Source organism: Colletotrichum jinshuiense, chromosome 9 (genome assembly GCF_051148585.1).
Source record: "Colletotrichum jinshuiense chromosome 9, complete sequence".
Lineage (NCBI taxonomy): Eukaryota > Fungi > Ascomycota > Sordariomycetes > Glomerellales > Glomerellaceae > Colletotrichum > Colletotrichum jinshuiense.
Window position 1 is genome coordinate 2283934 of NC_139316.1, and position 21050 is coordinate 2304983.

General features: G+C 55.9%; 6 protein-coding genes across 6 annotated transcripts; 5 read left to right on the top strand and 1 right to left on the bottom strand.

Annotated features, from left to right (window-relative positions):
- Positions 1-621: 621 nt before the first annotated feature.
- Positions 622-3477, top strand: EsH8_IX_000624 (P-loop containing nucleoside triphosphate hydrolase protein; the record flags this gene model as incomplete). The annotated part of the gene is made up of 4 exons (XM_083266960.1): positions 622-629; positions 839-1568; positions 1631-3406; positions 3460-3477. 4 exons carry the CDS (start codon positions 622-624, stop codon positions 3475-3477), a joined length of 2532 nt encoding a protein of 843 aa, XP_083130525.1.
- A 597-nt stretch (positions 3478-4074) lies between these two features.
- Positions 4075-6599, top strand: EsH8_IX_000625 (uncharacterized protein; the record flags this gene model as incomplete). Its single annotated transcript, XM_083266961.1, has 5 exons — positions 4075-4139; positions 4196-4317; positions 4374-4985; positions 5190-6205; positions 6261-6599. 5 exons carry the CDS (start codon positions 4075-4077, stop codon positions 6597-6599), a joined length of 2154 nt encoding a protein of 717 aa, XP_083130526.1.
- A 2732-nt stretch (positions 6600-9331) lies between these two features.
- Positions 9332-11797, top strand: EsH8_IX_000626 (uncharacterized protein; the record flags this gene model as incomplete). Its single annotated transcript, XM_083266962.1, has 1 exon — positions 9332-11797. One exon carries the CDS (start codon positions 9332-9334, stop codon positions 11795-11797), a length of 2466 nt encoding a protein of 821 aa, XP_083130527.1.
- A 1265-nt stretch (positions 11798-13062) lies between these two features.
- On the top strand, positions 13063-14091 carry EsH8_IX_000627 (uncharacterized protein; the record flags this gene model as incomplete). Its single annotated transcript, XM_083266963.1, has 2 exons — positions 13063-13405; positions 13502-14091. 2 exons carry the CDS (start codon positions 13063-13065, stop codon positions 14089-14091), a joined length of 933 nt encoding a protein of 310 aa, XP_083130528.1.
- Positions 14092-14400: 309 nt separating this feature from the next.
- On the bottom strand, positions 14401-17853 carry EsH8_IX_000628 (uncharacterized protein; the record flags this gene model as incomplete). Its single annotated transcript, XM_083266964.1, has 1 exon — positions 14401-17853. One exon carries the CDS (start codon positions 17851-17853, stop codon positions 14401-14403), a length of 3453 nt encoding a protein of 1150 aa, XP_083130529.1.
- A 738-nt stretch (positions 17854-18591) lies between these two features.
- EsH8_IX_000629 (signal recognition particle subunit SRP68) lies at positions 18592-20540 on the top strand (the record flags this gene model as incomplete). Its single annotated transcript, XM_083266965.1, has 3 exons — positions 18592-18782; positions 18833-19966; positions 20015-20540. 3 exons carry the CDS (start codon positions 18592-18594, stop codon positions 20538-20540), a joined length of 1851 nt encoding a protein of 616 aa, XP_083130530.1.
- Between the last annotated feature and the right edge of the window lie 510 nt (positions 20541-21050).

Sequence of the window (21050 nt, forward strand, 5' to 3'; positions counted from 1 at the left end):
TACATTGGGTAGGCAAGGTGCGCGGTGGCCCTGGCACTTACTGGGACGGTGCAGCAGAGGTGGCGCCACGACTGGCAGACGGCTACTGAGTGGGTAGATGGGATCGAGGCAGTGCCCACAGTGTGCCGTGATGACCCCCCATTTGCTACCAATGCTTTTGCAGTTGCTGTGGTTGGAGGGGTGGGAGGGGGAAAAAAAAACAGGAAGTGGCGGGGTTTTTTTTTCACACTCTGCTGCCCCACCTACCCATTTTTCCCACCCGCCAGTCACTAACTTTTTTTTTTCTTTCCCTCGGGGCAACGTCTTGTCACAGCGAAGTGAAAGAGCACCACTTCCTCTTTTTCTTCCCTCCCACCCTCTCCTCCCGCCCATCCCATTCACCTCTCCCGACGATAAAAGAATTGGCAGAGGAGCTCGAGTTCCCCCTGTCGTTCCTGGAACCGTCGCTTTTCATCCTTCGGCACCTCACTTCTTCTCTGTCTACCTTTTTCTCTAGCAGAAAAAGGATTCAGCATCTGTGAGCGCGGGGCAGATTCTTCAACCCCGCTTCGCTCAACTTCAACCTTACACCACCCGACACAGAATTTTTTGTGAAGAGCTCGCCGAGCCACCGCCGCCAAAATGGTCAAGTAAGTCACTGCTCTGCTCCATCTCCTCCTTACCCGTCGCATACTCCTCGTCCTGGCTGTGGGCAATTGCGTCGCTTTGCCCTCTTCTGGGACGGCGAGAGCTGGCCGAAAGAGAGAGCTTCAGTCGCTCAGCGGCGCCTACCCCGCCCCTTCGGAGATAAGCCTCCCACGCCCATTGCTTCAGAGTGCTGACCATGGCATCACCACAGCTTCACAACCGAGGAGATCCGGGGTCTTATGGACAAGCCCACCAACGTCCGTAACATGTCCGTCATTGCCCACGTCGATCACGGAAAGTCCACCCTCACCGACTCCCTCCTGTCCAAGGCCGGTATCATCTCCACCGCCAAGGCCGGAGACGCGAGAGCAACGGATACTCGTGCCGACGAGCAGGAGCGTGGTATCACCATCAAGTCCACTGCCATCTCTCTGTACCACGGCGTCGACCCCGAGGACGTCAAGGACATCGTTGGCCAGAAGACCGACGGCACCGACTTCTTGATCAACCTGATCGACTCCCCCGGTCACGTTGATTTCTCTTCTGAGGTCACTGCCGCTCTCCGTGTCACTGACGGTGCTCTCGTCGTCGTCGACACCGTCGAGGGTGTCTGCGTCCAGACCGAGACTGTCCTGCGTCAGGCTCTTGGTGAGCGCATCAAGCCCGTTGTCATCATCAACAAGGTCGATCGTGCTCTTCTCGAGCTCCAGGTCTCCAAGGAGGACCTGTACCAGTCCTTCTCTCGTACCATCGAGTCCGTTAACGTCATCATCTCCACCTACTTCGACAAGACCCTCGGTGATGTCCAGGTCTACCCCTTCAAGGGAACCGTCTCTTTCGGTTCCGGTCTGCACGGCTGGGCTTTCACCGTCCGCCAGTTCGCCGTCCGTTACGCCAAGAAGTTCGGTGTTGACCGCAACAAGATGATGGAGCGTCTCTGGGTAAGTCCTCCGAATTCAGTGTGTTCCTCTCAAAGCCACGAGCCGACGCTGACCAAGAACAGGGCGACAACTACTTCAACCCCCACACCAAGAAGTGGACCACCAAGAGCTCCCACGAGGGCAAGCCCCTTGAGCGTGCCTTCAACCAGTTCATCTTGGACCCCATCTTCAAGATCTTCTCCGCTGTCATGAACTTCAAGAAGGATGAGGTCGCCACCCTCCTCGACAAGCTCAACCTTAAGCTGTCCGCCGAGGACCGTGAGAAGGAGGGCAAGCAGCTCCTCAAGGCCGTCATGCGCACTTTCCTGCCCGCTGCCGACGCCCTTCTGGAGATGATGATTCTCCACCTTCCTTCCCCCGTCACTGCCCAGAAGTACCGTGCCGAGACTCTGTACGAGGGCCCCAGCGACGACGAGGCTGCCATTGCCATCCGTGACTGCGACCCCAAGGGTCCTCTCATGCTTTACGTCTCCAAGATGGTGCCCACCTCCGACAAGGGTCGTTTCTACGCCTTCGGTCGTGTCTTCGCCGGTACCGTCCGCTCCGGCCTCAAGGTCCGCATCCAGGGCCCCAACTACGTCCCCGGCAAGAAGGACGACCTTTTCATCAAGGCCATCCAGCGTACCGTTCTCATGATGGGCGGCAAGGTCGAGCCCATCGACGACATGCCCGCCGGTAACATTGTCGGTCTCGTTGGTATTGACCAGTTCCTCCTCAAGTCTGGTACCCTTACCACCTCCGACACTGCCCACAACCTCAAGGTCATGAAGTTCTCCGTCTCCCCCGTCGTCCAGCGTTCCGTCCAGGTCAAGAACGCCCAGGATCTCCCCAAGCTCGTCGAGGGTCTCAAGCGTCTCTCCAAGTCCGACCCCTGTGTCCTTACCATGACCTCCGAGTCTGGTGAGCACATTGTCGCCGGTGCTGGTGAGCTCCATCTCGAGATTTGCTTGAACGATCTCGAGCACGACCACGCCGGTGTTCCCCTCATCATCTCCGACCCCGTCGTCCCCTACCGTGAGACTGTCGCTGGCAAGTCCAGCATGACTGCTCTGTCCAAGTCTCCCAACAAGCACAACCGTATCTACATGATCGCTGAGCCCATTGACGAGGAGCTCTCCAAGGAGATTGAGGCTGGCAAGATCACCCCCCGTGACGACTTCAAGGCCCGTGCCCGCATTCTCGCCGACGACTTCGGCTGGGATGTCACCGACGCCCGTAAGATCTGGACCTTCGGCCCCGACACCACTGGTGCCAACTTGCTCGTCGACCAGACCAAGGCCGTCCAGTACCTCAACGAAATCAAGGACTCCGTCGTCTCCGGTTTCCAGTGGGCCACCCGCGAGGGTCCCGTCGCCGAGGAGCCCATGCGCTCCGTCCGCTGGAACATCATGGATGTTACCCTCCACGCCGATGCCATTCACCGTGGTGGTGGCCAGATCATCCCCACTTCCCGCAGAGTCCTGTACGCCGCCGCTCTGCTCGCCGAGCCCGCTCTTCTCGAGCCTGTCTTCCTCGTCGAGATCCAGGTTCCCGAGCAGGCCATGGGTGGTGTCTACGGTGTCCTTACCCGCAGACGTGGTCACGTCTTCGGTGAGGAGCAGCGCCCCGGCACTCCCCTCTTCACCATCAAGGCCTACATGCCCGTCATGGAGTCCTTCGGCTTCAACGGTGACCTGCGCCAGGCCACTTCCGGACAGGCCTTCCCCCAGTCCATGTTCGACCACTGGCAGGTTCTGCCCGGTGGCTCTCCTCTCGACGCCACCTCCAAGGTCGGCCAGGTTGTCCAAGAGATGCGTAAGCGCAAGGGTCTCAAGACTGAGGTTCCCGGTGTTGAGAACGTGAGTTTTTGCTTCCCCCTACTGCCGATAACACTGATGCTAACTATTCATAGTACTACGACAAGCTGTAAACGCCTTTCCCACGGGTTAATAGAAAATGGCGTTGTGCCTCTTTGGGCATATTTGACGAACTGGGTTTGGTGGATGATATCAAAAATTATGAGCCCCGTTCTTTCCATAGCTTTCGCGTAGTCTCGGAATGAAGACAAGTTCAATATGTAAATGCTGCCCCTCATGTGATTTATTGCCTAGCTATTGTGAGAACGCTTTAAAACAAAATTCCAATGCTTTCTTGCTGTAATCTTAAAACCTGAAGACCCCCAGCGGTTCAAACAGATCGAGGAAAGCCCGCACGTACCATACATAATCATTGCAAGCTCTGTTGCCGAAGCTCGAGTCGTAGTGCCGTACCCGCAGATTCCACCCATAATTAAAGTGGGTCTCGCTAGCAAGCTCTGCAAATAAAAGGTTCAGCCTCGCTCCCGACGAAGCTCTTGTTCCCTCCGACATACCTCCCAACCTCTGGACAAAATTTTCGTTTGTTCGAGCGGCTTCCCGCCGAACAACGACAATGACTTCATCCCCATCGTTAAATACTTGAGTATCAGACTTATTGATACAGCAGTCCACTTTTGGCCTCATGGTCCGGCGGTAGCCGAACTGCGACAATGTTTTTATCGGCTGAGGACGCGCCGTCGCTCAAGGCATGGCTCATGAAGAAGCTGCCCGAAGTGTTCGTCTGCTCCCTTGCCCAATTGGCATTCGTTATGCTGACTGGTTCGCTTGCAGCTCTGATACAGAAACGGATATTCTGGCAGACTATGTCTTGGCACTGCTTGCCTCTCAGGAAGGCGACGCTGCACACATTCGTGCAGCTTGCGAAGGCGAACTACCACAATTCCTGAATGCTGGTTGGTCACGCTGCATTGCCGTGTAATCTGGGCAAGTCGCTGACCAATCTCGGTAGAAGCGGCACCAGATTTCGTTGACGAGCTGTTCCGGGTCATCGAGTACAAGTCCTACCTTCCTGGCGCACCTCCCCCGCCGAAGAAGCGACCGGAAGAGAAGCTGGAAAGCCCTGCTGCGCCTGTCGCGCCTTCAGACCCCACGTCGCAAAGTAATTCGCGAAAGCGTAGCTACCAAGACAGAGGCGATGCCGGCGCCTCGGGCGACCAAGATTTTGGCTTCGGCGAGGGTCGCGTACACAAACAGCCGCGTCGCGGGCAGTGGGACTCAAGGGCTTCGGGCCCTGCAGGGTATAGCAGCCCAAACGGCTATCCAAGGCAGCCATATGTCGCCGATGGCTCTCAGCAGCCACCGCCTGCGACGGCGCCATACGACCCAAACTTCCCTCAGCCGCCTGCTGGTCCTCAGGGCTGGCTGGGGCTGCCCCAGATGCCGGTCTACCCTCAAGGGGCTTCATATGAACCGCCTCAAGGGCCGCGAAGGAACAGGCAGAGATGTCGTGACTTTGCGACTAAGGGATACTGCGCACGTGGAAGCTCGTGTCAGTATGACCATGGGACTGAGCCCATCTGGTTGCCGCCCAGCGGTCCTAGTGGGGCTCCCAGATTCGAAGGTACGTCAAGGTTTCTACATCCCCTCTTTACCTATTTTTTCTCTTTTTTTTTTCCCACCGTAGCATGATGAGAAATCCGTCCGAGCATTTATGCGATGACTTCACAAATTTTATTATAAGGTTGACTACTGAAAGCTACACACTATTCATTTATCTTTATACGGCTTGGTTTTTTATGTAAGATGTAGGCTAACCAGCCTCTAGACTTCGATGCTCGGGATGCTGCGATGATGATGTCGCAAAACTTCCAGCAAATGCAGCAGCTCATGGAGGCTTTTAATGCTGAAAGAGGAATCCGAGATGGACGGAAGAATCGCCGCGGGGCTAAGGGCCGCCGGCGTCCGACACGCGCATCGTTTTCCGCTGAAGGGCCTGTTAATGACAAAGCCAAAACCACTATTGTGGTTGAGAACATTCCCGAAGAACATTTTTCAGAGGCAGAAGTACGAAAGTTCTTCTCAGAGTTTGGCAATATTGAGCAAGTTTCGTTGCAGCCATACAAGCGACTGGCAACCGTCAAGTACGAATCGTGGGAAGCTGCCAATGCTGCCTATCGATCTCCCAAGGTCATCTTCGACAACCGATTTGTTAGGGTCTTTTGGTACTTGGACGAAAGCGAACAGGCAGCAGCGAGTGGTTCCAATGGCGTCGACATTGGTTCTGGCGATGAGCCAGCGGAACCAGAAATCGACTTGGAAGAGTTCATGAAAAAGCAAGAAGAGGCCCAGAGACAGCACGAAGAAAAGATGCAGAAGAAAGCTGAGCTTGACAAGAAACGCCAAGAGCTGGAGCAGCGGCAACGAGAACTGCTTGCCGAGCACCGAGAGGTACAACAGAAGCTTCAGGCCAGGCTTGCATCAAAGAATGGTGACGCGGAGAATCCGGACGATGAACCCGGGTCACTAAACTCGGCTCTCCGAGCGCAGCTCGCCGCCCTTGAAGACGAGGCTAAGCTCCTCGGCCTGGATCCGAGCGCGACAGATGAGCCAACTACCTGGTATGCGGGCGGTCGTGGCCGAGGCCGTGGCCGAGGTGGCTTCCCCCCGCGCGGGCGCGGTTTCGCGCCTCGGGCCAGAGGGCCTTACCGTGGCGGGTACCAAGGCGATGTCCACGCTGCATATGCGGCGTATTCACTCGACAATCGGCCCAAGACCGTCTCCGTCACCGGCGTGGACTTTACCTCGTCGGAGAAGGATGAGGTCTTGCGGCAATACCTTCTTGTAAGCTGTCTCGTCCCGTCATAAAATGTTGCTTTTTGCTAACCTGTTATACTAGGGCGTCGGCGAGTTCACAGACATCCACACCGATCCATCCAATACACAAGTTACCTTCAAGGATAGGAAAACGGCAGAGAAGTTCTTTTACGGTCTTTCAAGCCAAGAGATTCCGGGAATCGATGGCCAAGTCGAGTTGTCGTGGGTTGCTACACCACTGCCTTCGGCTAAGACGTCGGCGGATACCGGCACTTCGAAGCATCAGGGCGGCTTGGACCAGGATATGGCCATGGTCAATGCCGCTCCTAATGGGTCTTCGGCAACAACCATGGACCAGCAACCTGAGCAGCAACCGGAAATGGACTATGACGTCGCTGACGACGATGACTGGGGAGGTTAGAGTAGAATATCCGGATACGGAAGGCCTGTATCAACGCAGAGACAGGGCGGAGAGCCTAGGCTCTATGATTGATGAACTTGTGTGTAGTATTACTTGTATACCCCGAGGATTGAAGCAATCCCGAAGGCGGCATAGCAGGGTCGGGACGAAGGATCGTCGTTACGACCAGATGATGCCGTTGCTCTTGTGTTTATGCCAGAGTGCTGTAATCCGGCACGTCATCTGGCATGGGAATTGACACCACAACTTTGATACCCCCCAAATAGATGCATCTTGCCATTTGCCGCATTATAATCTGCCTTGTGATGGAGTACTCACGTATAAGTCACCTTGTGCAGCCAGCCAACCGATGCTGTGCGGGGATACCATGCATGGGCTGGGACTTTGTTACGAAGAAAGTTTGAATCATCTCATGTTGGTTAGGTTACACGAAAAATTAGGTACATGGTTGGTGAGCGCCAACCGCGCAGATCCCTACTCCAGGAGAAGGTAGGATCCGAGACAGATTGTCTCGTCGCAGAATATGTGGAAATTCTCAGAGCATCGGAGAGACGTTGCTTCAGAGTTGTTTTCTGCCGCGCTAGATTGTTCACAGTTGCTATGTCTCGCCTGGCTTGTTAATCGGTTTGCCTGGACTGGCTTTGCTTGCAGTCAAGACTAAGCAAAAAGTCTGCAAAGGCAGAGAAGTCAAAAAGGCGGCACATCCGGGAAGAAGCAAACAAGGATGACGGGACCGATGTCGAGAACGGGGAAACGTCGTCACCAAAGCTCCCCAATGAGATCCTCGGCGGAAAGTGACACAAACTCTGTGTGCAGTTACAGACAAAATAGGGTAAGAGCTACAATGCACTCTGCGAGAAGGGGCCAACCCCGTCTGCCGTCTGAGCAACAGGATTTAGCTCGCGCAGGAAAGTAAAGGAATGACGGGCACATTATGTTTGAGGCTGAGCCGTGTGTGGTCGGGGGACGGCGGTCTTGGGGAAAATTGTCTGACTACACCAGGTCTTCTCGGGATTTGTGCTTCCTCCGCCAGTGGCGGCCAGTCTGGCCCCCCCGGCGTTGGGTAGCAGGATCAAGTCTGATGCGTTGTTCGAGCAAAGGCACCTACCTACTTCACCGTCCTCTGGTATCGTGGCCCACTCGACAAGGGGGAGCATCGTCCCAGAGGTGTTTTCTTCACTTCCAATGCTCCGCTTCATAGTAGATGACTAGAATATAGAGGATACAGATACGATGAAAATGAGGAAAGACGGTGTAAGTGTAAGTGGCGGGGCCAGCCTAGTGTCGCATAGGCCACACAGCCGGTTACGACGAGATTTTTTGCTTGCCGATTCCAGGAGTACTGTTGCGTAATAACACGCTACCCCGCGACGTCGTTCAATATGGCTGACAGTTTGGTAAGAACTGTCGTTGTACAGAGGGTAGCGACATTGCATCGTATTGAAATGGCACCCTATACATACGGTCTGGAAAAGTTAGATGTGGGGCCGAAAGCCGACCTGTCCGGGCTCTGTCGCCGTGTGGCAGGCCGGGACCTCATTCAATGGACCGCTGCGACGAATGCCTGCCGCCTTGACAGAGCTTGAGCGAATGAACTAGCAACAGAATGCATGCTGAATGCATCGAGTCAAGGCATTGAACCTTGCCCGAATCTTGCCCTCTGCTTTGGGTTATGGTTTTCGAAGCTACCAAGAGAGAGAGCTTGATTGCCCCCTCTCTTCCTCCGCGGAGGATAGTCTTTGGGCTGCGTTGTGACATGCCGGGTTTGCTGCCCAGGGACAACAAAGTTGCTAGTCTCGTGCCACATTGCTGAATTTTCCCAGTGGCTACAGCGCCTGTGGTGCGTGCTGTGTTTGCCCGGTTTGGCATGACAAGACGCAATGCAGGTCGGAAACTACACGACGCAAGTGGGAACGCCAGGTCAAGTGCCAGCGCAGAAGGGGGGCGGGTCTAAGGCGGAATAGTGGTAACGAGGACGCTGTTTCGCTAGGCCGGATGCTGGTGGGGTGCATGGGCAAGGGTCGGCACATCGGCCCAAGGGACTCACATCACCGAGAGGGCTGGGTGGCTGCAATCTCTTGCAGTCTCGTTCACCCAGCACGAGGCGTTAGGACGGAACAGGGCGACCCCAGGCCTTATCCACGGCCCCGCAGCCCCTCTGAGAGTGGTGCCGTCCCTCGCCAAGTTGGGACTTGTGCAGCTGACCAGACTCCTAAATTATAGCGTTTGCAGCAGCCTCTGGCTTCACTAACCAACAAGTCCCTACAAGTCCGTCCTACGAACGACAGCTGCATACCCTCGCTCCGCTACCTTAATCGGAACGGGCGCATGTCACTGTCGCTGTCACGACTGACCGCAAGTCTCCAACCTTGCTGGGTTTCGGCGCCGTCTCCCTTTGCTTTTATTGCTTTTTTTTCTCGAACCCAGATAGCCTCATTTCCTCGACAGGCTACTGCGTCGGTGAACCGCCGTAATCCCTGCTTGACTCAGAACCCAAGTCAGGGACAGGGAGCGAAATCGGGGGTGTCGGGACGAGCGCTTCACTTATGACGTCCTACCGCCAGCCCATTTGTTAAAGAATAATCAATCTGGTGACTAACTCGACAGACCACCTGACAAAGACACCACAAACGAGGCATGACCGACTTCCTCTCGACCACCGCCAACATTGAGAAGACGACACCAGATCTGAGCCACAGCCGTGCTGTGGTTCAGACCTTGCCGACCCAAACATGCCCATCTTCCAGGACGACCTCGACCACCCGCCGGCCCTCGCCGACGCCCCGGGTGCGACAGAACCACCACACCCGGTCTCCCTACAGCAGCAGGCCGTTCTCCCGTCACTGTCGAGAAAAGTCTCCGAGGAGAGCATACGGACAGAGCTCTGCGAGGGACCCTTACTCGAAAGCCCCAGGCCGTCGACTCCCGAGAGCGACGCTGCCGCAGCCACCTCTGATAGGGCCGAGTTGATTGAGCGGTTGAAGAGAGGAGAGAGCCCGACCTGGATCCCAGCCCGCCATGTAGGGTCTCCCAGAAGCGCCAGAGACGGCCATCTTGCTCACAACATGACCCAGCTTGAATCGCTGCTTAACAATCTGCCCCGTCCAACCACGCCACGGAGCCCACGTCCGCCGTCGAGCTCGTCCAGCCTCCTGCCACCGGCCAACATCACTCCGGAGAGAGCCAACGGGGTAACGGAGGAGGATGAGAGGTTGCGAGAGGGATTGAGCATACAGAGGCCAAGGTCCGCTCTGCACAGCGGCGACTTCACCGAGGACCAGCCGAGGACAGAGCAGCAGACGGCGCAAGAGTCGGAGAGCAAACACAGGACAAACGAATTCTTGGCGTCTCGTAGCTCGTGGGTCGCAACGTCGCCGCCGCGAGACTTCTCGCCGTTTCAGTTTGAACGAAGGATACCGTTTTCGGGTCCGAATGACGACTACAGATCTATACCGTCATCTTTGTCTTCCTCGTTTTCGTCCAGCTTCGTGTACAAACCGCCGACCAGCCCGTTGGTCCAGTCCGAGAGCAACGACGACATTGACTTGTCGGTGCCACTGAACAGCATCGACATCGCGGGGAGCCCCATGCATGTGAATTCACGGCGGCATACTTTGCACTCGGCGACTTCGTCGCCTCTTAGTTTCACCTCGCCGAGCTACGCCGCGCTTCGCAGACAGAACTCGCTGCGAGGTGGAGCTGTTTTGCCGTACCAAGCACACCAACCGAGACGCTCCCTCACGTCGGCCCCTCACGTTCAGCTCCCAGGGACATCGCCGCAAACGCCCGCGTTTCTGAAGCCCAGGCGACCCTCGTTCAACTCTGATACTTCTCCCTTACAGCATGCATCCATGGTCGGATCGTATGAGGAGAGCATTCTTAGAGGTCGCATGTCGACGACGCCATCAAAACCACTCGACTTCCTTGCCCAGATTGGGGTTCTGGGTCTGGGCAAGTGCAAGTCTAGTTTGAGATGCCCCGCTCACGTAACCTTGCCCTTCCCCGCGGTGTTCTACAGCTACGGGGGAACTTCGCAAGGACGGGTGCGATCGGAAGATGGTCCGAGTCCATATGTCGGTCAAATTGACCTGGAAAACGGTCTGCCTAATCCCGAAGAGGGACAGCGGTCCAAGAAGAAGATGCAGAGCAGATACGCTGAGCGGAAGACCACCGATGACGATGTGGCCATGGGTGACGGCACTGCCATGGCCGATGGCTCGGACCGCGAAGTTCGTAGGGCCCAACGGGCGAGGCGGAGATCGGGGTCGCCGAGGGCGCCACCCGGGGGAAGTTACCGGATACCTGAAAAAGGTCAGATCCAGATTGTGATCAAGAATCCGAACAAGACGGCCGTGAAGCTGTTCTTGGTTCCGTATGATCTGGTCGGCATGGAACCGGGGACGAAAACGTTCATCCGACAGCGAAGCTACTCGGCTGGTCCGATTATGGAGAACATGCCCGGGTTGGAGGACATTGCCGGATCAGGCCGGCCGATCTTGCGATATCTCGTGCACCTGCACATTTGCTGCCCGGCCAAGGGGCGGTACTATCTCTACAAGAGTGTCCGGATTGTCTTCGCCAACCGAGTCCCCGATGGCAAGGAGAAGCTCCGGAACGAGACAACATGTCCCGAACCCCGGTACACTCCATACAAGCCCATCCGTGTAATGCACCCGCCAGTATTCAGCAACAGCGGGCCGGCAGCAACGCTCGCGGCCGAGAAGGCTTTTAGGCGACGGAGCGCCGGGTACCCTCTTGGCCCGTCTCTATATGCCCTTGACCCGACAGACGGGCTCTCGCAGTCGCCGCAGGCGATGGGGCAACAGTCGTCGCCGTCCCCTTTCAGCTTCGGCGGCAACAACCAGCCTGTGGAGCCGATACCGTTCGCACTCTCGGGACGGACTCGTCTCGGAAGCGATATCAGCGACTGCACGATCACTACTACCACGACCCCCGGCATCCGCTCGCCACAGTCGGCGCAGGCGAGCAGACCGACGACCAAGGATGGCTGGGATGCTCATATTGCCAGGTACGACAAACTGAACAAAGGTGATGTAGGATACGGTGGCAACGCGTTTGCCCCGTCCAGGCGCGGAAGCCCGGGCGGCACGGAGGGGTTACTTTCTCAACGGCTTCGTTCCCTCGGAGTACAGAACCAGGGCGAGCTGCCTTCGGACAGTCAAGAGACTCCGGAGTGAATTACATATTGTACATATTACATCACCAAGCTATTTACTACCCCGAGTCGTAAGGGTACAGGGGTCACGAAACGGAGTTTATCGGATGGGACGGATTTGAATGTCATAGATGGTGTTTGCGCCCTGAATATGTGCGCCCCCAAGGCGGCGCTCCCAATACTGAATACAAAACATACCTACTTTATGCTGGCGACCCAGGCATCTTGCGACGTGGTTGAGATTGGACCCCAGGGGCAGCTTCCAGAGGCTCGTTGGCTGTGGCGACAGGTCTTCTGGGCCTCTTGTAATACCCGACGGGGTCTTTCTGCTCTCCGTTCCCGAGCATGAGGCCGGGCGTCGAGGAGGACTCTGCGGTCTTGGCCTTATGATAAGGTGTATCCTGACAGGACACGGACTGCGCGGCTGAGAAATGGGTTGAAAGCCATACAAGCTGCAATACGTGATAAGTCCAGATCCGTCAGCCCATTCACGAACGATGAGTGACCGCCCAAGCTAAGGTGCAGGCCCGGTTCGCCCAAGGCACAGTGGAACGGCTGGCTATATCGGGGCCTCGCGTTTCCCACATCTCAAGACTTCGGGCCATTAATCATGAGGGGTCACAAATAATGCGCATGCGAACGAACCCCCCTCCCCCCCCCCAGTACCACGTATTCTCAAATACTTTTTTCAAGGGCTCACAACTGCCAGCCTCACGTCGTCGAGCTCGAGCGCGACCCTTGCGCTGTCATTGGGTTTTGTATCCGATCCGCCGTCCAGATCAGACGGTTTCACACGGCATGTTCTCGCCGTAGCCCGCAGCGGGTGAAACCCATTCGCCTCCGGCCTGCCGGGGCTGAGCGTAGGCCTCCGACCATGATTATCCCAAGACGCCCTCAATGCGAGCAGTGGTATTTGGGATGTTTGAGGGGACAGCGTACGCAATCGAGACACACTGGTAGTCATGGGCCACGCCATTTTCTTTCGGCCGATGTGGTGGGTGGGTGGGCTGGCCTGGCTGCTTGTGACGCACCTCGTCGCCCACGTCCAAGCTCTGAAATATACCGACCAACCCCCTTTTTTGGCTCATCATGTTGCTCAGCTATAGTGAAAATTAATTTCCGCAGACGATTGCATCTAGATTGACTTGCGGCTCTGCGGATCTGGTCCACACTCCTCGACGATCACCCGCCTTGCCCACCCTCCCCTTTGACAGGGCAAGACCAAACGAAACATCACCTTAGCCTCGAGCCAAGGCACTCCAGCCGAGGGCCCTACCAAACCCCCAGATGAGGCTGTCTCCAGCCCTCCTGCTGTCGGCGGCGCTCGCGTGCCAGCAGGCGACGGCGCTGACCGTGCCCAAAACCAACGAGCGAGACCTGTCGAGCCTGCTCAGCGGCGCGTTCGAGATCCTCGACCAGGTGCCCGGCCTGGTGGAGAAGGCCATCAACACCACACTGCTCGTCGTCCGGGCGCTCAAGGAGACCGTCACGGAGAACGGTATCACGCAGAATGGCCTGGACGGCGCGTTGGGAATCAACGCCACCACGGGCATGCCGATAGGGAACTCGACGAAGGTGGTGGCGTGCCCGGATGTCGCAGTCATCTTTGCGAGAGGGACGAACGAGCCTGGTAAGTCTTTGATGTTTGGGAAAATAGCAAAGGAGGAGCAAGTGAGAGAAGGAAGGAGAGTGGAATAGAGAGACCAGGAGCTGACAGTCGACACAGGCAACGTGGGCTTCCTCACCGGCCCGCCCTTCTTCGACGCCCTGAGGACGTACATGAACGGCACCGGATCCATCGCCATCCAGGGCGTGAACCAGTACCCGGCACAGCCGGCGGGCTTCTTCGCGGGGGGGTCGAAAACCGGCGCCGCGTACATGGCGCAGGTGGCATCGCGCACGCAGGCCATGTGCCCCAACACCCGCCTGACCATGTCGGGCTACTCGCAGGGCTCGCAGGTGGCGCGCCTCGCCATCGCGCAGATGGCGCCCGAGGCGCAGGCAAAGGTCTCGAGCGTCGTGCTGTTCGGGGACCCCCTGGGCGGCCGGCCGATCGCCGGCGTCGACCCGACGCGGCTGCTCGTCGTGTGCCACACGGGCGACAACATCTGCCAGGGCGGCAGCTTCATCTTCGACCCGCACCTGAACTACAGCCTCGACGCGCCGACGGCGGCCTTGTTCGTGATGCAGAGGAGCAGCCTCGGGATGGCGAGCCGGGACGCGCAGAACGAGGGCATGGGCGGGACGATGGTGGGCAAAGTGCAGGACATCATGCGTTCTTCAAAGAGTGGGAAGGATGGGATATCGAGCGACTGAAGCCGATGATTGCTGCGCGTCTGTGTTTCGGAAGGACGGGCCAGAGCACGCAACCCTCTTCTTTAAATCTTTTTTTTTTCTTTTCGTTTTGGCTTCCAAATATAAAATAATTAGGTAGATTTGGGAGCTGATAAAGAAAAGCTGTATATTGTTACACCCTTTTTTGCAAAAGAAGAAAAACACATCAGTCTGTCTATCCGTCATCGCTTGATACATGCCACCCACCACACCCCCCTTTCGCAGTACACGCACACCCAGGTCTAAGTCGTTCTTTTACAAGATATCTCTGTTCATACACATTCGGCCGGCTCACTTTGAATCGTTTCGCGTTCTTGACGAGGGAGCAGACTCTGGCTGCCGGCCAGCTTTGGCGTTCTCGTTCGAATTGTCATTCCTAGACAAGAACGACTCTCTCTGCTCTCCGGGCAGCTCCTTCTTGTCTAAACCCTTCGTTGTTTCCTGCTGCTGATCAAAGATTTCCTTTTCGATGCCGACTCCTGAATACACTAGATTTCTGAAAGCATATACGACGCGAGGGCAGCGTATCTTGAGAGCGGCGGCCCTTTTCGCCGCGGCAGATGACCACGGCGCCATGCGCCGGAGATCTCTGTAGTCCTTGGCGAGGACGGCGAGGGTATACGATGTCGGGCGAAGAAATCGTGGCGCTTTGCCCATGCGGCGCTCCTCCAAGGGCAGGTTCCACTTAAGTTTGGTCTTCATTCGGATGTTCCGCCACCCAGTCCAGTTTGGCATGAGATACTTTTCGCAGAGCTCGCAGGCGTCTGACCAGTAGCCCATCTGAGCCAAGACCTGGCACATGTGATTCATTTCGGTCATGTCAAGAAGAAAACCGGCACCTAGGACCTGATCAACGAGCGTCTTGATGCCCTTGGGGTCCTGCTGCTCCAAGAGCATCTTTGTCATCGACCACACAGGCTTAGAGAGGGCGTAGCGATACCGCGGTAAGATCGCATGGCTGCCCTTGTACGACGCTGGGCGGGCGAGCCCGAGGGTCTTTTGCCATATCAGCTCCCAGTTCGCCTTGGCCGCGTCATACTTCTTTTCCTGTATGTTTCCTTTCATCAGCGAATGCACCCAGATGATCGAAACGTCGATGTCTTTGGCGATGTCTTTCGGCCCAATGCTCGAATGTAGTCTCTGGATCTCTCTGACCGAATCAAAGTCCCTGTATCGTATGAAGAGTTCAATGGCCTTGGATAGCGTACGCCTCAGCTGGTGAAGCGAGTCCGCACGCCTCAATGACTTCTGCATGTCGTTGCCGGGATCTGGGGCTTGTTGCGCGTCCGTCTTGACGTCATCGGCCAGTGCCCGAATGTACGACATCACCTGCTCTCGCACTCCGGCATCCTCCGGGATCTTCTTTCGGTGTGCGAAGAGTTGCCTCCTAATCATTGCATCAAGCTGTGTAAACCGGATATCTATTGAAACCGGCAGTCCAGTCTCAGAGAATAGTTTACGCATCCTGGTTGCTGTTCCCAACTCGCGATTGCGCAGAGTGCCATCTATGACGCTTGTGAAGTGTTCTGGAGTCAGGGTGAAAGTCTTATCCCGGTGGGCCAACCGCAGCAAGCTGAACGCCTTGTGAGTCTGTCTGCAGAGCACCAAGGCTTGGAGCAACACCTCGTGGGTTTCGGACGTCCACTCCACGTTGTGTTGCGCCATGATGGTTACAGCGCGACAGACATCATCAAAGGCCCGGCGTTCCGCATGATGCCGTAGTAAGGTGTCCCAAAGTTTGGCTTGTTCACCAGGAACCTTTTTAACTTGGGCCTCTATGCAAGTTGCCAACGCTTCTTTGAATCCCCCGTTCTGACAGTAAGCTCTGACAACGGCATGCAAGATTGGGACATCCGGTTGGACCTGCATACTCTTGGCTTGTTGGTATAGATCCAGAGTGTACTCGAGATCTCCCTTTGATGCCGCCATCGACATTATGGTCGCAAAGGAAATGGAATCAGGATGGATAGCCCCGCACAGTTCCTCAAAAACTAACCTGGCGCGGTCATATGACGTGCTCGGAAGGCAGCTCTTGAGGAGTATGTTCCAACTGTGAATGCTTGGTGTCACCCCGAACTTTCGCTTCATGTCGTCAAAGATTCGCCGGGCGCCTCGGAAATCTCCCACGTTTGCGTAAGCATTCAGAACGTGGTTGTAGGTTTCTGGTTCTTGAAGGACTTTGCGATGTTTGTAACTTTTGACGTAGTGGCCCCACAAGCGTTCGAGAGACTTGATGTCGCCGCGCGACGCATAAAATTTGAGAAACTTCCTGAAGCCCCACTGGTCCAACTGGCCGTAGCTGGTGTGGTAGTCCTCATACACCTGCTCAAGACCCACGACATCGTCCGGATAGAAGACGTCGAACATGCCATGCAGAACCTCCCAGTACGGCCTTATGTTAGGAAAAGACCGGTAGACTCGGTAGATCTCGGGCAGGCACTCTCGCTGGCCTCGTGCCAGGGCCTCGCAGAGGTAAATGTTGTACCACTTTACTTGGTCGACAATCTTGAGCAGTGGAAGGGCTTCTTGTGGCTTGCAGGGTTGCTGGAGCGCGCGTCGAGCTACCTTCTTTACTAGGACATCCATTTTTTGCGCATTTTCGTCCTCCTCGCCCTTGACCTCGTTTGCAAATTCAATAGCAAGCTTTCCCAAGTCGGGGACAGCGGCCAACCGTTCTAGTTGTCCAACCATGATGCGGTGCGATATGAAAAGTGTGTGGTAGGCAGACCAGACGTGTTTGACGGTTCCCCAGTCGGCTTTCTTGAAGGCATAATGAAGAAGCTCGTCTAGTCCGCCGACCATCGACTTTTCATCCAACCCTTTATAGTATAGCTTCAATGCCTCGGACTCTTGTCCGAGGCGCAAGTGCGCCGTTACTGCCGAAGTCAAGACCTCGGGCGTCCATTGACTGTCGTCCACTTGCGAGAACAAGATGATAACCCTCCGCGCATCGATTACGTTTGCGGACCGGTACAGGTACTCGATGACCTCGGGTCGAAATTCCGCTTGTAGGCCGGGCTCCAGTTGCGAATAGAGCTGCCATATTGAGCCGAAGTACTCTGTATCCGTTGCTGCCATCAATTCTCTCATCAATTCGGGTCGTGAGCCGGCACCGGCAAACGAGGGGCCGCTGTGGGTGTCGCGTGAGCCGGTAACATCATCTTCCTCTCCGGCTGTGTCCAAGTCTTCTTCGGTTGCATCGAGGTCCTCTTGAACTGTGTCTGGCTCATTCTGTGCTTCGAGGGAGTCTTCTCTAACCATGTGTGGTCCGTCTTCTAACCTGATTTCGTGGGCGTGCTGGTCTTGCTGCATCAATTGAGGGCCGCTAGAACATGAGATGAGCTCGGGTGTGTCAGAGTGAGAAGTCTGTGTCGGGGTCGCGACGGTGGACGAAGTGAAAGGCCGAGACCGACGAGGAAGCCGCTGGAGGGATGATGAATGATGATCGGGTAGGCCTGGAGCGGCTCTGCGCAAGAACGCGGCGGTTCCACTGGGGTAGAGGAAGTCGAGGAGAAAAGTGGAAGCGGTAAGAGTTTCGGACGGCGCTGACGGCGAGTTGGAGACGGGCAGGTCGGATTCATTGGGACACGCTCCCAAACCGAAGTCGGATATGTCTATGGCGGCGGCACCATGTTGCCAGAAGCCGGTGTGCAGTTTGCGCCGACTTCTAAGTGATCGGGTGGCGGATGGAAGAGCATGACGACTGGTGCATGATTCCAGGGTCGCCGCCGTTCTCTCCAGCATTTGGATTGAGGTTGTCACCAGCGCGATACCTGTCGACTATGTATGGCGTACATCAAAAGAACTCGGGAACATGCTGGCCTTGATTCGTCAAGTCTTGGATGCTGTCGCCGGAAGTCGGAAAAGTTTTGGGTGGAGTCCCGGCTTTCGAAATCGAAGATGTCGATGACAGGAGGCGTTGCTCGAGCTGATCCGGCCACTTCCGCAAGGAAGTCACAGCACAATCAAAGAAGCGATTGGGAGGAAAATATCCCGGAAAACGGCTTTCGAAGAACGTCTCTATGATTTCTGCACGAGCAAAGACAGGGGGAACGGCCGAGAGCGTGAAAGACCGAGTCCTTCTGAAAGTATCAGTTCATTATCCACATTCATCATGGACTTTTTTGAGAGCTTTGACCAATCAGATGTGGTGCCATGGAATATCCTCGGCCCGTCATCTAAACCAGATGGACCCTTAAGATGTGCTCTGCAACCAAACAGGTGTGAATTTAGCCGCCGCGGCTTTCACACGCCCCAAATTTTCACAATCCCACACTGCTGCTGCAGCGACTGTTAGCTGTGTCTGGGCTGGAAAGGACACTGGAACCTGAGGTGTGAGCCCCACCATTCCCCGCGCAGCGCAGAGGTCGATTAGACATCATCTGGCCTGTCAACCCTTCGGTGTGGCCTGTCGCGCACCTTCCACTTCCCAGCGACGACAAACGACAAACCACCCAGCCGATTGCTGACGCCGCCACAGACATGGACATCACCAAGTTCGTCGTCTCCGGTCGGGACTCGGCGCTCCTTTATGGGGATTATGCGACCTACCAGGGCCAGCTGGCCAAAAAGTTGCTAAACAGTCGCAAAAAGCTGGGCATCGCCACGAAGAACCGCGGAAAGTTCAGTAAGAAGGGCGACGTCACCGCTGCACAGATTGGCGAGAACCATGCGTATGTGGCTCTTTATCGGAGCATGCTGGCCGTCCTGCTAATTGTACCAGATACATCCACCTGTTGCTACTCACGAGCGAGCGCGCCTGGGCCAATGCAATGGCTATCAAGTCGTCGCACGCCTCAGATGCGAAGGGAGTGACCGGAAAAACCAGGGCACACATCGTGTCTCGTCTCGACAAAGCAGCGAAGACGGCCGAACAACTTGTCGATCTCTTGGCTCAGTCGGAAGCAGGCGCAAGTCAAAATGACAAGCTCGAGTCACGGGCTTATGCAGCCCAAATCCGCGGCGCCACCCAATTCGAAAATCAACATTGGGAGCCTTCCCTGAGGAGCTACGCCGTTGCACGCATTATATACAGCGCGATGGCCACCTCTACCAAGGGCGACATCTTCAAGGACCTCCTCTCAGATACCATCGATCCTTCGATCCGCTACGCTGCCTACCAGCTCAAGACGCCGCGTACGATACCCATTCCTGCCATTGCTAGACGAGCATTCCCCCAGTCCGATGATTCTCTGGTTCAACAAATCAACGAGCTCGACCCCGACCTGCTCAAGCAAGCGGACTCCGAGGCCAGCAAGGGAAGCGACGGAGCCGAGAATGCCCCCAGAACGCTCACATGGCGCTCCCGGGAGGTCAAGATCGAAGACGCGGCAATCTCACTGGCGTGGGGTAGGGTGGAAGAAGCCAAAGCTCAGCTGGCTCTAAAATGGCCGTCACTCGCTGATGCCGAGCCCAAGGACGTCGCCGCGGCCTATGACGACATTCTCGAGGCTACACAGGATGCTGCCGACGCCACGAAGGAAGCAATCGATGAATTGCGCGGAGAGGGTGTGTCTCAAAGCGACTCCCGCATGCAAAGCTTGCAGATCACTAGGACCGCCGTCAACTACGAAATGATTAGCTGGCGTGTTGGCCGCAACCGTGTGTTGACGGGCAACGACGACGGCTTGATCGAGAACTACAACTCGTCGCGTAAATATTCCAAGAAGGACGTCACCGAAAAGAGACGTAAGGAAGAGACGCCCGGCCGTAAAGCGGCCAAGCTGAAGGAGCTGGTTGCCCTCTACGAAGGAACCTTGCAGAGTCTGGAGGCTGCAAGGGAGTTGCCTGGCGTGGCCAACGACGGAGAACTCGCCGATCAACTTGAGTCGACTGCAGAATATTTCCAAGCCTTGAAGTGAGTTAGTCCGCTCTGCAGATGCCAGCATCATGCTAATCAGTCCAGGGCTGTTTCTATCGCCCGCTCCCACGCCATCATTGGTAACACCGTCAACGCCCTCGCTCTCGTCAATCACGCCGCCAGCGAAGCACAGGAGGCAGTCTCAACCCTCAGTGACGGTTCCCAACCGGAGGTCAACTCTCCTCGTAACATCGAGGTGTCCGGCAAGGACGCTCAGGCCCTGAAGAACTTCCTTGAGGGTGAGCTCCAGCGCCACCGCGCGCTTGTCCACCTCTCGAACCTGCTCAAGGAGTCAAATTCAAACGAGGACGACACCAAGAACATTCCTCTGATTGAGAAGCTGCGCGAGTACCCTTCGAGTGGAGTCGACCTTAGCAACCTCGTCAACATCCCGCCCAAGCTGTCCACTATTCCCGTCAAGCCCATTTTCCTGGATGTGGCTTGGAACTATATTGACTACCCAGGCAAGGAGCCACAGCAGGCCGCCCCTTCGAGTAAGCAGCAGCCTGTTGCCGAGAGCGAGGCCAAGGGTCAACCGCAGAAGAGAGGCTGGTTTGGCTTTGGTAGATAAAAGCAAATATACATATTATGGCCGCTGGCCACTTCTTCACTACATTCGTTGGTCTGCACCTTGATCTCTTGTTGGTTGGTTAGTTAGTGTCTGCATGACCCATTCGTTTAACCAAGGAAACGAGTGTACGAAGCCCATGCAGCCATGACCTCCACACATCTAACACAAATGTCTTGTAGAGTCACTATACATGAAAATATTTATGATGCATTCAAGTAGTTTGAGAGGGGATGTAGAATTATTTCACATCTAGCTACTCCAGATTCGGTTTGGTTTTGTACATATGCAACCCCGTCTTATCCCCTTGATCCATGCCATCGATCGTATCATGAATACCGAAGAGGTATCTCGTGTGAATGTTTTGATGCTCCAACGCCGGTTCCGCCGACCGCAGGTATTAACAAACATTTGTAAAAGGGGTAACAAGGAAGAGAGCGCGGTCGGATTTGACCGCAGTATGAGTACAGATGAATACAAACATGAGGGAAGCAAGTCTATGCCCGCCCATAC